At 37.1% G+C, this 15,018-nt stretch overlaps 1 protein-coding gene across 1 annotated transcript in view; it reads right to left on the bottom strand.

Annotated features, from left to right (window-relative positions):
- Window positions 1–15,018, bottom strand: part of ARHGAP29 (Rho GTPase activating protein 29) — a 73,639-nt gene that overhangs the window by 35,132 nt on the left and 23,489 nt on the right. Inside the window, exons 3-10 of the mRNA XM_006830947.1 lie at window positions 8,004–8,100; window positions 7,316–7,388; window positions 4,794–4,842; window positions 3,978–4,115; window positions 1,863–1,927; window positions 1,346–1,456; window positions 1,175–1,255; window positions 801–986 (exon numbers count right to left, since the gene is read on the bottom strand). Of these exons, the coding sequence (XP_006831010.1) occupies window positions 801–986; window positions 1,175–1,255; window positions 1,346–1,456; window positions 1,863–1,927; window positions 3,978–4,115; window positions 4,794–4,842; window positions 7,316–7,388; window positions 8,004–8,100 (800 nt within the window). The remainder of the gene's footprint in view (window positions 1–800; window positions 987–1,174; window positions 1,256–1,345; window positions 1,457–1,862; window positions 1,928–3,977; window positions 4,116–4,793; window positions 4,843–7,315; window positions 7,389–8,003; window positions 8,101–15,018) is intronic.

Here is a 15,018-nt window from a genome sequence, read left to right as displayed (position 1 = left end):
AAAGGCTGTGTGTCTGTGGGCAGGCGGCTGGCTTTCAGAATGTATTCTTCAGACATTTAAATAAATATGTATCTTTTGTTTTATATGTATACATCAATTTTTTTTGCTTTGTTCATTTGTGAAATAAAAGCTGTTAATGGGGAGCCACAGGGAGGAAGTAGAGCAACAGTTGTTCCGGGGATGGGATTGTAACCATTGAAACAAAGTGTAAAATTTGTTCAATGTAAAGTAGATGATCTTGTTTGTAAACCATCACTCAATTCACAAAAAGTTTAAAAAAAGATAATTGAATTTCCCCACAAAACAAAAAGAAATGCTTTTTCCGTTTAAATTTACCATCTTCTATATAATCTCACAGAGCTTATTTATCAAATTATGATTTATAAATAATAAAAGGTGTCAGCCTATCCTTGCTATTAGATGCTAGACTTAGCACACAACATGCCTAGATGAACTTAATGGACTATCAAGTCAGAAATATTAAACTACTAACTTCTCTATGATACTTCTTTCATAAACAAACCCAAAATTCCAAAGATAAGCAAAGGATCTTAGCACCGTGGTTCTCAAAGTGTAAGTGCCCACCAGCAGCATCTGCATCATCTGGGAACTGTGTGAGAAATGCAGTCTACATTCTTCTAGTTACTGTCCTACATCTATCAAAACAGATACTGGGGATGGTACCCAAAGATCTGTGCTTTTACAACCCTTCTGGGTGATCCTGAGGGGTTAAGTTTGATAACCAAAGCCTTAACAGATTATTGCTAATTCAACTTGCAAATAACAGAAAAGATCATTACTTTTTGAAGAGCTTCCTCTTCCAGCCTTCGCTTTTTTTCAAGCTGCTTGAGATTTTTCACTAATCCTCCACTTGAATACAGATGTTCCTCTTCTGCACGGAACATGGAAGATTTTGCTTTTTCATACTCATCTTGACGTTGCATACATAACAACTTTGCCTTTTTAAGAGCAGTCTCTGTTTCAAGCTACACACAAAATATTAAACACAAAATATGAGAGAGATTCGAATGTCCAAGTTTCTGATTTAGCCTATTCAGCAAAATAGTTACGATGGCACTTTAGAGAAGTTATGGAGTACAGCAGATACTTAGCTAACTGTAGGTGATTTTAGATGGTTACACACACATACATGAGACTCCATTACCATACTAACCATTTTGTTTTGTTCCTGTTTCCAAAGTTCTTTAAGTTCTTTCCTTTGCTTTTCCATTTCATTTTTTCTGCCAAGCAAAGGCTATTAAGAACAAAAAAACAAAACTCTGTTTGTCTCAAGGTATCCAGTTATAAAAACCAGTGTGTATTCCACATATAAATTAATTTTTACCTGCACAAATTTGTTAGCTTGGAGAGCTGCAATTGTTTCTTGCAAAAGTTGACTGTTCTCTATATCTTTATGAAGAGCGTTAGTAAATAGAGAGTGCAGTGGCATAAACTCCTAGAAATTAAAATAGAAATTTTTACAATAGAAACAATGCTAGAGTTCTAGACCCACCACTAATCTTTTTCAAAAGGAAACACTTTCTTTTAAACTATTTCTTTTTCAAAAAATGACTAGTCACAAACATGACTTTATGAGAAAAATACTGAAGAAACTTAATTATAATTAATTATAAAATTAGGAAGCAATATTAGTAACTATCAACATGAGTACATAACTGTGAAGTTCCTACTTTTTTCATAATGGCCACTCATCTAAATTTAAAAGGATTTATGGTATCAATAAAAATAATTATAAGTACATTCCTATATTAATTATGTAAATTTCTAAGTTTGCAGGGCAATGTTGGGTGCACATCTGAGTATCTCCTGTTATGGAACCTAGAAGTGGACAGAACTATTACCTGTAGTCCAATGTTAGTTCTAGTTGCTTCTGCCAACTTGACAATATTTCTAGTGGACTCCAATTCTGGAAAATCAGAGGAGGCTATTAGAAAGAAAATTTACCTTATTTCCCCCCTTGCTCTAAAGTTATCATTATTTGCAGTTACCCAGTTTAAAAGTGATCATAAATGCCAGTCTGCATTATGGCACAATGCAATGAATAATTAGTTCAAAGTATTCACTAGAATATACTGAGAAACTTTTTCAAAATGTTGTTGTTGTCAGGTGCCATCGAGTCGGAACCGACTCATAGCGACTCCATGCACAGCAGAACGAAACAATGTTCGATCCTGGGCCAACCTCACCACCGCTGCCACCCCCGAGTCCATCAATGATGCCACCTGGCCGATCCATCTCGTTGGAGGTCTTCCTCTTTTTCTCTGACCCTCCACCCTACCCAGCATGACATCCTTCTCCAACGATTGTTTCCTCCGGACTACATGTCCAAAGTAGGAGAGACGAAGCTTAGCCATCCTGGCCTCCAAGGAGCACTCTGGCTGAAGACACTATGCAGTGTCACTATGAGTCAGAACCAACTGGACAATACTTAACAACAACAATGTTGTTGTTGTTAAGTACCATGGAGTCGGTTCCAACTCATAGGACCCAGTACAGGGTTTCCGAGGCTGCAAATATTTACGGGAGCAGAAAGCCTCATCTTTCTTCTGCAGAATGGCTGGTAGTTTGAAAATTTTCAAAATGCACAAGGGGAAATGGGTGATTCTGATGAGCATTCCTCCCAACAGGAAATAATGCAGGTCCAAGTGCACAGGCTTTGGGTTACAGTCTACATTCTTCCAGTTACTAAGACAAATCACCTGTCTTAGTTGTCTCAGCTGTGAAATGGGGATAACTCTTGCCCAACCAAATACCTAGGGATTTGTGAGGATCAAATGAGAAAATAGATATGAAAGCATTTTGTTAACTACAAAGCATTGGAAAAATACCAGTCATTAAAATATTCCTTCTGTGCTTTTAATGCCTTCTGCTCATGCATCTACTGATGTTTTGATCTCCTTTAGTGATAACCTGATTTCATTTCTTTTTACGTACTATGTTATGACCTCCTAGCAATCGGGCTGCCAACCTCAAGGTCAACAGTTCCAAACTACCAGCTGTTTTGTGGGATAAAGATGAGGCTTTCTGCTCCCATAAAGATTTACGGCCTCGGAAACCCTCTACAGGGCTGCTATGAGTCGGCTCTGACTCCACAGCACATAACAACAACAATAGGAGAGCATGTAGGTGGCTCTGTAAGGTAAGTACTGGACTGTAAACTACAAGACTAGTTTGAGCCCACGGCTGCTCCTTGGGATAAAAATGAGGTTTTCTGATCCCATAAAGATTTACAGCCTCAGAAATCCTATGCAGTGTCACTATGAGTCAGAACCAACTGGACAATACTTAACAACAACAACAATGTTGTTGTTGTTAAGTACCATGGAGTCGGTTCCAACTCATAGGACCCAGTACAGGGTTTCTGAGGCTGCAAATATTTACGGGAGCAGAAAGCCTCATCTTTCTTCTGCAGAATGGCTGGTAGTTTGAAACTGCCTACCTTGAGGTTAGCAGCCCAATTCATAAACACTACATTACCAAAGTTCCTTAACAATATTATGACCTCCTTAAAGGTAGTGATAAGGAGCTCTGGTAGTGTAGTGGTTACAAATCGGGCTGCGAACTACAAGGTCAGCAGTTCGAAACTACCACCCGTTTCACAGGAGAAATATGAGGCTTTCTGCTCCTGTAAAGATTTACCTCAGAAACCCTGTACAGGGTTGCTATGAGTCGGAACCGACTCCACGGCACATAACAACAACAGAAAAGGTAGAAATAGCATTCTGTCTTTATGTTCCCAGATCTAGTGGTTGGCTCACAGTAAGTGTTCAATAAGTACATCTAGTGAGAGAAGAATCTTGCCTATTTCAAGAAGAGAAAATGGACAACGACTGTATTCATTACAATGAAATCATTACTAATTTGGAATCACATTACTCACAGCCTGCACAAATGAATCACACACAATCTGATTTTAATACTCTAAAGTTAATCAGATGTCCCAGTGGGGAACTCACCCAAATTAAGCTTTTTCTCAACCCAGGAAACTATGTTCTTGGTATATTTTGACCATGTTTTAGCATATGACAAAGCCAATTCTACAGAGTCAGTGTTCTTTAACAGCACGCTGTCTAGTTCTATAGGAGACAGACTGCCTGAAAATAAAAATATCAAGGTAAGTATAGATTAAATATGATCATGTAATAATTCTAAACAAAAAACACTGAGATCCTAAGAATTTCTACAATGAAACAATATAAGTGAAAGAAATTTAGAATTAAAAGGTCACTGTTAAAACTTGAGTCTTGGTGTAATGCTATAGGATAAACACTGCACTGGCAGTTCAAACCTACCAGCATGCTTGGAAATCCTATACAGGATCACTATGAATCAGAACTGACTCAACAGCATACAACAGCAGCAAGTTTAAACCTAAAAAAATGTTCTCAAACTATAATGTATTTATTTTAATGTGTATGCAGGGGCCTTCAGAAAGGTTGCGAACATTTTAAATTAAAAGACAATGGAAATTTTTCAGATTTTCTGAAGCCCTCTCCTATTTCTATTATTCATCAAGTTACAGCCCTTATGCAATTCTTGATGACTTTATGTCACTAAATGATCTTATGTACTCCAGTGGGTTTTTTAGAGCCCTAGTGTGGGCACGGTAGGATCAGCACTGGAATGTTCTTTGGAAACCCTAGATAGGGACACAGTTAAAAACGTTATACATAAAGTTTTATTAATTTGATGTTAAAAACGATATATTCAATAACTAAGCAAGAAGAGATTATATATTCTAGAACATTTCTCAAAAGCAACTTGAGCATTACCTTTTTCATGGGATGAGTCCACTGATCCCACCGAAATGTTTTCAAAAGACTTTCAACATGAAAGAAAAAAAGTTTAAGATTAGAGTAGAAGACAGCAGATATTTGCTCCAGAAACACTTCCCCCAATTTGTAAGTCTGACTAATTCCTGCTAAAGAATTCCAAGTATTTAAAACTCATAGGGTCTAAGAAGTCTGTTAAATACCAGAACACTTTATAAGAACTATATAGCTTTCACAATAGCAGTTCACAAGGTCTGAGAATGAACAACCTCATTGTTTACAAACAGCGCTAGTTACCATTAATGAACTCATTCAAAACTTTTAATTCTGCACATCCGAAAAATACTAGTCAGGAAGTTAGAGAAGCAATCTAAATAGATGACTATCTAAATAGGAGATATCAATGGAATGTTCTCTTCCTATCATTTTAATTTTACGACAAGCATTTCTCTGAAAGTCTACTGCATAGTGCTGAATTTTCTGCATCTACACTAATCAAGTAGCTACTAGTTACACATAGCTACAGACCATTTGGAAGTAGTTAACTAGTGAGAATGAGAAGTGAAGTTGTCAATTTAATTCATTTAAGTTTAAAGAGCTGCATGTGCTCAGTGACTGTCTCACTGGACAGTGCAAAAAAGACAGCATCTATCACAATTATGAGATCTTAAAGAAATGTATTTATTTATGGTGGGCTGCCTAACAACAACAACAATATGAGATATGTAAAAGGGATCACACAGACCCAAATTTGAAGTACAGCTCTACCACGTATGATCTGTATGACATTGGATTACTTAAATTCACTAAACTTTGGTATGTTCTTCTGTTAAGTGGGGATAAGATAACCATCTTCACAAGTCTGTTTTAAGAATTAAGATGCTAGGGGCTAAGCACAGGACATGGTACTTAACAGACACTACTAAATAAATGGCAGATAGTCCTTTAAAGATTTTCCAAAACTCTTCACAAATGAAGTAATTTTTTTAATCATTAAAATTATATCATTATGGGCTTTTAAAAATTCTAATCCTTTAGGGTAAGTTTAAAAACGCAAAAAGGAAATCAAGGTACTAAGGAAAAAAGGGAAACAAATTCCTATTAAGATTAAGCATAACATGTGTTTAATAAAGGCATAGAAACAAGAAACATGATTTATACTTCAAATTTAAATTGTTCAGTGCCTTGCCACAGAGATTAAATGCTATCTTATAGCTTTCTGAAATAGCAGTAACAGTTTGAGGGAAAAAAATTGATGAAGAATCCTGAATAAATTGCAAAATAGGTAAAATCTTAACCGTAAAATTCTCCAACAACCTGATATGGTTTAGATACTAGCCCCCTTGACTCATCAATGGATAGCTTCAGAAATAATTATAATTTTTCACAATATTGTAATACATGTAACAATATTCTAAAGCAATCATTCGTATTTTGTATTATTAAAAAAAAAAAACCAACATGAGATTTTCTTTCATTAAGCTAATAAAGTCCAAGTGCCTGGCATAATTCCAAGTATTTGTTGAAATCCTTCTTGGATTTCATCATTCACAAAAGGCAATAATCATAGCCAGGAGGCAGGCTTGCAGAATGTGCCCTTGGGTTATTTAAATGATTACATATTCCTGAGAGCTTAAGTGTACAGCAAAAAACAAACAAACAAAAAAACAGAGGGAATAGAAGCAAATACTGTTGAACGGTGATGCATGGAAGGGTTATTTTTTAATGTTTTATTGTGAATTATGTGATTGCATGGAAGGGATTATAATCATTGCAATGATACGAAATATGATAGGATGAGTGCAAAACTGATGTTCTCCCATGTAAACTATCACTCAATTCACAATAAAAACTTCTTTTTTAAATAAAAAAAGGCAATGATCAACATATGCTCCTACTGTAGTTTGTTTAAATATCTTGCATTTGCTGGAAGAATCCAGTCAGTTGAAATATTACTTCTCTGCATCTTTAAGGCAATGTTCTACACACATTGTTCATGTTTCATTATTACAAAGCAATTTTTCTTCCCATTGGGAATCAGAGCCATGACCTTGTAACATGCTTTTAGAGATATTCTTAGGGAGAATTAAAACCTTCAAGGTTGTTAGGTATGGCATAGTAACAAACATCAACTGTCTGATGTGTTGAACGATTAACACCCTCATTACTACTTCTTGCATTATTTTTCTAAGTTTCTACCATTCTTTAAGCTATGTGACAATGTCATGAAGGAAAAATTATTAAGAATTACTAAAATTTTGAACTATAAGACATACAGACTCATTATATAAAACATACAAATATCAGATATATTCTTTTCAAAGGGCAATCCCACTTAAGAAGTATTAGAAACTAACCATAAATTATCATTTAAAATAAACTAATGCTGTTTTCTTGCTATAATATAGTTAACTTCCAAGCTTGAAATGATCAAAAAATCAGTGCTGGATTTAAATCAGGAAGTACTTGGAATAGTAAGTTAAAAATATGAAAACCTTTGCTTTCATACAAACTTAACCTACCTTACTTTCCCGAGACACTGGCAGTCGCAATAATGAATCACTGCCTACATCTCCCATAAGGAAGTTTGTAAGGCTATCCAAGGAGGTTAAAATAAAGAAAGAGAAATAAAAAGAGAAGTCATTACACTGCTTTGTCACAAACTTTAATTCAATATGTCATGTAGGACAGTTTATTTTTAAGTGAAAATCTTAGGGGAGAAAACCTGCAAAGAATCTATTCACTTAAATCATGACAATCAGTTGCGTATGGTTGTCGTTTCTAAACAGCTATAAAGCAGTTACTGTCCAAGCAACTCTGACATGTTTGCCCCATGCGTATCAGAATAGAGCTGTGCTCCACAGGGCAGTTTCTTCAGAAGTAGACCATCAGATCTTTCTTTATGAGGCACCTCTGTTGTTGTTGTTAAGTGCCACTGAGTCGGTTCCGACCCACAGCGACCCTGTACAGCATTTCCGAGGTTGTAAATCTTTATGAGGCACCTCTAGGTGAACGTAAACTTCCTATTTTTTTAGCCCAGAGACTCCAAAAAGCTCTAAAGATAATAAGGAAGTAATACAGAATGCAGTTTCACCAACATTTGAGGTTCCACACGATTTAATATTTCCCATGTATCTTACTGAATTCTATGGCATACTCTCACTGAGACACTGAAGCCCAAATATATTTAAATGACAGTTCTCTACTTACATATTTCCAAAAGTAAATGCTAGTGTTTCAATGGAAGAAAACACTTCTCGGAAGAGATCGTTTTTGTTTTCTTCATTAACTTCTGTGAAGTTCACAGCTATAAGGAAAGGTTGGTTATAAAAATAAATTAGAAAATACTTTAAACTACTTAGACAAAGCCATTTATCCTTCTAAAATGCCATCATTTTACATGAAGAAGCATTTTAAGATTCAGACACTTAAATGAGTAACTCATTCAAGTTCTTTATTAAGGAAATCATACAAAAGAATCTGCTTGCATACGAGTAGCTAGCATTCTAGACTAATTACTCCAGGCACTACATAATTCAACACATTGGGAAAAAAAGTGATTCTATGTGAAATCAATTGGTCTTGGAGTCACAGAACACACATTACACCAAACTGCTGTGCTATTTTCTCTTGTGTACCTGCTTTCTGGCATTAAAAAAAAAAGATAAAACATTGCAACTCACTTAAGTACAATAAGAAGTACCTTTTTTACACACACATTACCAAAAAGTTCAAGTCATCTATGCATTTGACATAGCATAAAAGCTGTAACAAAGATTATCATAAAATAAACCAGATGATGCATTGCAATAAATGGAAAGGAGAAAAACCAATTCGTAAGCAAGCCATCCTTTGCTCTAAAACAAAGTTGTTCTTAATCTAGTTGTTAAGTGCCATCAAGTCAGTTCTGACTCAGAGAGATCCTGTATCGGGTTTCCAAGGAGTGGCTGGTGGGTTTGAACTTTGTGGTTACCAATCAAGAACTTATCCTCCAGGACAACACCAGGAGTTCCCTGGGAGAATTTAAAAACGAGGGCGCCCAACCAAAGGTTTAGATTTCACAGGTTTATGGTGAGGCATAGAATCCTGGTGTGGCACTGTGGGGTAAAGAATTGGACAGAAAGGTAGTTTGAACCACAAGGTCAGCGGTCAGAACGTACCAGCCACTCCTTAGAAATCCTGTATAAGGTCAATATAAGTCAAAATTGACTCAACAGCACTTAACAACAATGGTGAGGCATGGATATTTTTTCAAAAGCTCTCCCAGGTGATTTAATGTACAACTAGAGTTGAAAACTCCCTCCTGGGAAGCAAGGATTCCTAGGCAGCGATGATTTAAACTTCAAGTCTGTTGTTATTAAGTGCCATCTAGTCAGTTCCAACTCATAGCAACCCTGTATAGGGTTTCCGAGGAGCAGCTTTGGTTAATTTGAACCGCTGACCTTGCGATTCAAACCGACCTTGCAGTCCAGTGCATTATCCAGTGCCACACCAGGAAATTACAACCAAAATTTTACATGTTTTAAATCTTTGTAGATTTGAGGGGCTAAGGTCTGTATAGTTCATTGGTTTCTCCCAAGTACCCCTGATACAAAACAACAGCAAGAAGTCAGAGAAATGGGGACTAGGCTTACATTCCTTCATGAAAACAGCTTAAAAACACACCAACACAAAATAGCACTATTCATAACAGTCAAAAGATGTAAACAACAGAGTGTCCATCAATGGATGATGGAAAACAAACTGTGGTGTCCTAAATATAATACCACTCATTCATACAGCACTCATGAGGTCCTGATCCATTCTACAACATGGATGGTAAATGCTTAAAAACCCTATGCCGAGTGAAATAAAGCCAATCACAAAAGGACAAATGGTGTATGATTTCACTTACATGAAATAACAAGAATTGGCAAACACGCAGAGACCAAAGTTTGTTAGTAATTACTAAGGGCAAGATGGAAGGGGGAAGAAAGCCATTGTTTAGGAGCAATGCGTTTATATTCACAGTAGTGGGGAATTGGACACAGTTTATTTGATGGCTGCACACACGACTCATGTAATTGCCATAACTAAATGCACACTTGAAAAAGGTTAAACTGTCAAATGTTATATGTATCTTGACAACAATAACAAAAATTTCAAAACTATAGAGAATACATAAACAACAGTTTTCAAGACACTGGACATCAAGCAACAAAGGACAGTGATTCTTGACAGACAAGGAAGTGAGCTCTACTACTGCCCAAAATATTATTAGGGATCAAGGAAGTCACTTCATAATGATGAAAGGGTCAATTCATCAGGAGGACACACAATCCAATACACTGACACACACACTGCTGTGGAGTTTATTCCAATTTATAAGAGTCCTGCAGGATTAAGTAGAACTGCCCCATAGGGTGGCAGCCAAGGCAATAAATCTTTATAAAAAGCTGCTGAGGTTTTCAACTGCTAAACTTTTGGTTAGCAATTGAGTGCATAGGCACTGTGCTACCAGGACTCCCCATACATTTGTTGCTGTAAAGTGCCACTGTGTCAGTTCCGACTCATAGCAACCCAGTGGTTAGCAGGTCAGTGCTTTTTCAACAATGCCACACCAAGACTCTCCCTATACATTTGTTGCTGCTGTTAAGTGCCATCGAGTCAATTCTGACCCATAGTGACTTTGTGTAAGGTTTCCAAGGAGTGAATGACTGGTGAGCTGGAATCTCTGACCTTGCAGTTCAAACCAACTTTGCAGTCCAGTGCATTAACCCACAGTGCCACTGTTGTTGTTAAGTGCCATCAAGTCGACTGCAACCCATAGCAACCCTGTATAGGGTTTCCAAGCAGTAGCTGGTGAGCTTGAACTACCGACCCAGCAGTTAAAACGACTTTGCAGTCGACACATTAGCCCACAGCGCCACATCAGGATAAGCAAAACTTCATAATGGATTACACACAAAATGACCCAACTGCAATGAGAAGTAGAGAAATCTGCAGTCAGCCAGAGATTTCAGTAGCCTTCTCTCAATAATTGATAGAACAAGTAGACAGAAAATCAGTAAGGTACAAAGACTTGAACAACACTAGCAACCACCTTGATCAGCAAACAACAAAACATTCTTTTCAAGTGCATGTTAAATATTTACCAAGAAAGGTCATAGTATGGGTAATAAAATAAGCCTAGAATTTAAAAGGATTAAAAAATTAGGCAAACCTAAACTGTGTGACCACATGAAATTAAATGACGAGATCATTAAAGAGCCAGATCTCTGGAAAATCCCCCCAAATTTGAAAACTAAACACTTAAAATAACCCATGCATCAAAGAAGAAATCAAAAGGAAATTACAACTATTGTGAACTGCATGAAAACAAAAACACAAAATTTGTGAAGGGCATATATTATTCCTGATGTTGTTGTTGTTAAGTAGGCATATTTCAGCATTTAACAAACTGCACAATTAAGTATGTCAATTATAGCTCTACAATAGGGTTTTTATATTTCATTAGAAAGTATACCTAAAATACATAGTAATTTTAACTTAATATTAGTAAAAGTAGAAGGCCTACTCATATAACTTAAGCCTCTTAGGCATTAAAGAAAAACATACTTTAACCATAGAACACTATAGAAAATTCTATAATATTCTTTATTTCTTATACACTTTTTTCAGGGCGCTAACCATGACTTGTAAAGTCGTTTGAACTACAAGGTCGGTGGTTCAAACTCACCAGCTGCTCCTTGGAAACTCTACTATACAGGGTCACTATGGATCGGCATCAACTTGACAGCACTTAACAACAACAACAAACCATGTCTAGAAAATGAGAAAATAATAGTAATTGCAATACTTGTGAGTAGTGAAAGGCAAGTCTTCAAATCACCTCCCTCCCTTTCTCATCTTCATCCCTACACTAAGGTTACAGCCACCCAATGCAAGTTCCTACTATTGCCCTTGAATCTTTGACTCCCTTCCCATCATAAACCTTCCCCTCTTGCATTCTCCAAAGCCCTATACCACCATTACCACTCTTTCAAAGCTCCACCCTCTCTCACTCAATTGTCACCTTATTTTAATGCTATTAACACACTCAAATCTTTCCTATGTAAAAATAAGTTTTCATTTTACCATGTTTCTTGTCAAAACTACCATCCAATCTACTTTATCCTTTTTTTAATGTCTCGAAAGCAAACTCAGTGCCATATCAAGCCGATTTCAACTCGCATTGACCCTACATAGTGTTTCCACAACAATAAATTTTCAGGGCAGTAGACAATCTCATCTTTCTCCTGTAGTATAGCTGGTGGGTTTGAACTTCTGACAGCTCAACACCTAACCCACAGTGCTACCAGAGTTGCTTTTATTAACTTCAAATTTGTATAAATATGTCCTGCCTAGAGCATGCTCTGCCTAACTTGCCACATGAATCCTGAAATCCATCAGACTTGTTTTGTCATCCAGGTTAGTAGGAAAGTTTCCTTGTAAAGGTCTAGAGTATATGTTTTAGGCTTTTCAGGCCAGACAGTCTCTGGTACACTGCACTCTGTTGCTGTAGCATCGGCAATGTGTAAATGGATTAAGGGCTGTGTGCTATTCAAATGTTATATATAAAACAAACAGCAAACCAGCTAAACTGCACCAGACTTAGTCTGCCAAAGCCTGGTAAAGAGTATGGGTTCAAAATACAATCTGCTTTTTAAGATTCTGGCTCTGTTTCTTACTAGGTTAAACCATTTAATCTCTCTGTGCCTTGATTTCCTCATTCATAAAATAGGGCAATACGTGAGGATTAATTGAATTTAGAACATAGGAAATGTCTAGTAAATGTTAGCTATTGTTATTTTCACTCCACACACCACTGAAATATCTGTCAAAAATAACATCCTATCAGTCAAAATTGGAGACCTTTTTTCTTTTAAATCTTCATCCTACTTAACCTTCATACAACTTTCAAAACAACTCTACCACTTAATATATATGCAACCTTGGACAAACCTCTCTATATGCCCCAGTTTCCTTATCTGCAAAATAGGAGATGACAGAACACCAGTATTGGCTCAAAGGCTGCTGTGAAGATTAAATGGGGTAGCCCATGTAAAGAGTGTCTGTGTATAGCAAGCACATCCTCAATAGTGTCCGTGATAATTGTTTTTTGACAGATATTTCAGTGGTTGTGTGGAGTGAAAATAACGAATATTAACACTCTCTTTGATCTTGACCAGGAGCCCTGATGGCATAGTGGTTAGTTTGCTCCTGTAATGATTTGTTGTTGTTGTTGTTGTTGTTGTTGTTGTTAGGTGCCATTGAGTTGGTACCGATTCATAGCGACCTTATGCACAGCAGAACAATTAAAGCTTTAGAAATCCTAAGGGAAGATCTGCTCTGTCCCACAGGGTTGCTGCTGCTGTAGGAATTGACTCAAAAGCAAGGGGTTTTGATGTTTAGTTTTCTGTCTTAGAGTACTCTGATCTCTTAAAAGCAATGTGCTTTACTTATTGGAAGGAATAAGACTTTGAAGTTATTCAGACTTGAGTTCAGATCTGGCCTGTACCATTTCCTATGTTAATTCTGTATACATTACTTACCTTTGGTTTCTTCGTAAATAAAATAGCATATTATTGAGAGAACTGACTGAGAAAACAAATACAAAACAGGGCGTGGTATTTACAAACATGACTTTCCTTCCTGAGTTCTGTATCTGTCTGATCTTCCGTCTTCCCTACTTAGTCTGTAGTTTTCATCTTGCCTTTCTGATTATCTCCACAGACTTCACTCACTTCCATGCCTTTAAGGGCATGGAATCCTTAAACTACTTATCTAATTGTATCCTCTTCCGAGTTCCAAGCCCTTGTTTCCAATAGCCTGTTTGATATGCTCTTTCTCTTACTTTTCAGTCTTTACCCACTACAATACATTCTATACTTGAACTCAAACTTGCCCACGCGTATCTGCTCTTTTCTATAAATTCCTTCACTTTCAAATGCCTCTAAAATATTTTCCTTCATTTTCATTCCCTTTGCCAATGACTTAGTTCAAAACCCCACATTTGACCTCTAGATGAGTCTGAACTATTTAACAGCCAGATGATAGGTGTGGCCTTCCTCCACTTTCTCCTGTCCATTGGCCATTCTCTACAACACCATCAACATTTGGATAAAGGGTTAAATAAATGTCTCCCTTAGCATGGAACATGGGAGACATTCAGCATCTGCTTAAGAAATCAAATGAATACACAAAACCTAGCAGAACAGCAACCTTCCATGAATTTTTTTTACCACAATTTTCAGTAAAAAATACATATTACATCATGACCAAGTAATTAAAATACACAAAATAGTTATCAGTTAATACCACCTATAAAGTTCTGCAACAGTGGCTATAAGAGTGACAGCCAACAAAAGGCTCAAACAAAGCAATGATTGTGTAGGACCAAAAGGTATTTTATTCTACTATACATATGGTCACTATGAGTCAGACCTGACTTGATGGTATCTAACAACAACATCAAGTCCCTGAAACATGCTTCAGTTTTTACAATGAGTGTGCAGTACAGTGGATTACTTTATATGGCTCCTCTACCCCTAGTCCTTATAACTCCCACCAAACAACTTTCACGATGGATCTGAGCAAGAAAAGGTGAGAGAAGATGATGACGTGACTATACGATTCCGTTGTGATTATTAACAGTTAACTGTGATTGTTAGATACCTGGAACTCTAATATGAGTATAAAATGAGCCATTTCAGAAGCCAGAGGGGCGGGGAATCTCTGTACCATCAAAGAAAAGCCAGAGGCCTTTGGACTCTGGGATCCCTGCATACTGAGCCTTCTTGACCCAGGAAGAGAAAGCTGTGACACTGTAGGAGGGCAGAGGACCAGCAGCAGTAGAACCAAGTCAGAGCAGGAAGCAGAGCAAAGGGCTTCCCCGTCACACGGAGCAAATAAAGCTGAGTGAAGGAAGCTTGTTTGCAGAGTGGAGTGCCTCCAGTTGCTAAACTGGGAGTTAAATTTGCTGACTCACAGAGACAGAGCCAAATGCCTTCAGGCTGAGGCTTATGCTGGAGTGGTATGTCCTATGGGCATTTATCAGCAGCCTGAACAGAGCTTTGTAACATTAACTGGGCAGATACAGGCCTGCCTATGGGCACCGGTGAAGAAAGGCTATCATGACTGGTTTAACTATTCCCTGAGCATTTCTGACCCTGAATAAGTAACCTGTTACCTTCCGTAATAAACC

Source organism: Chrysochloris asiatica, unplaced genomic scaffold (assembly GCF_000296735.1).
Source record: "Chrysochloris asiatica unplaced genomic scaffold, ChrAsi1.0 scaffold00002, whole genome shotgun sequence".
Lineage (NCBI taxonomy): Eukaryota > Metazoa > Chordata > Mammalia > Afrosoricida > Chrysochloridae > Chrysochloris > Chrysochloris asiatica.
The sequence above is the reverse complement of the archived record's forward strand: the minus strand, read 5'-3'. Positions and strand labels throughout refer to the sequence as shown.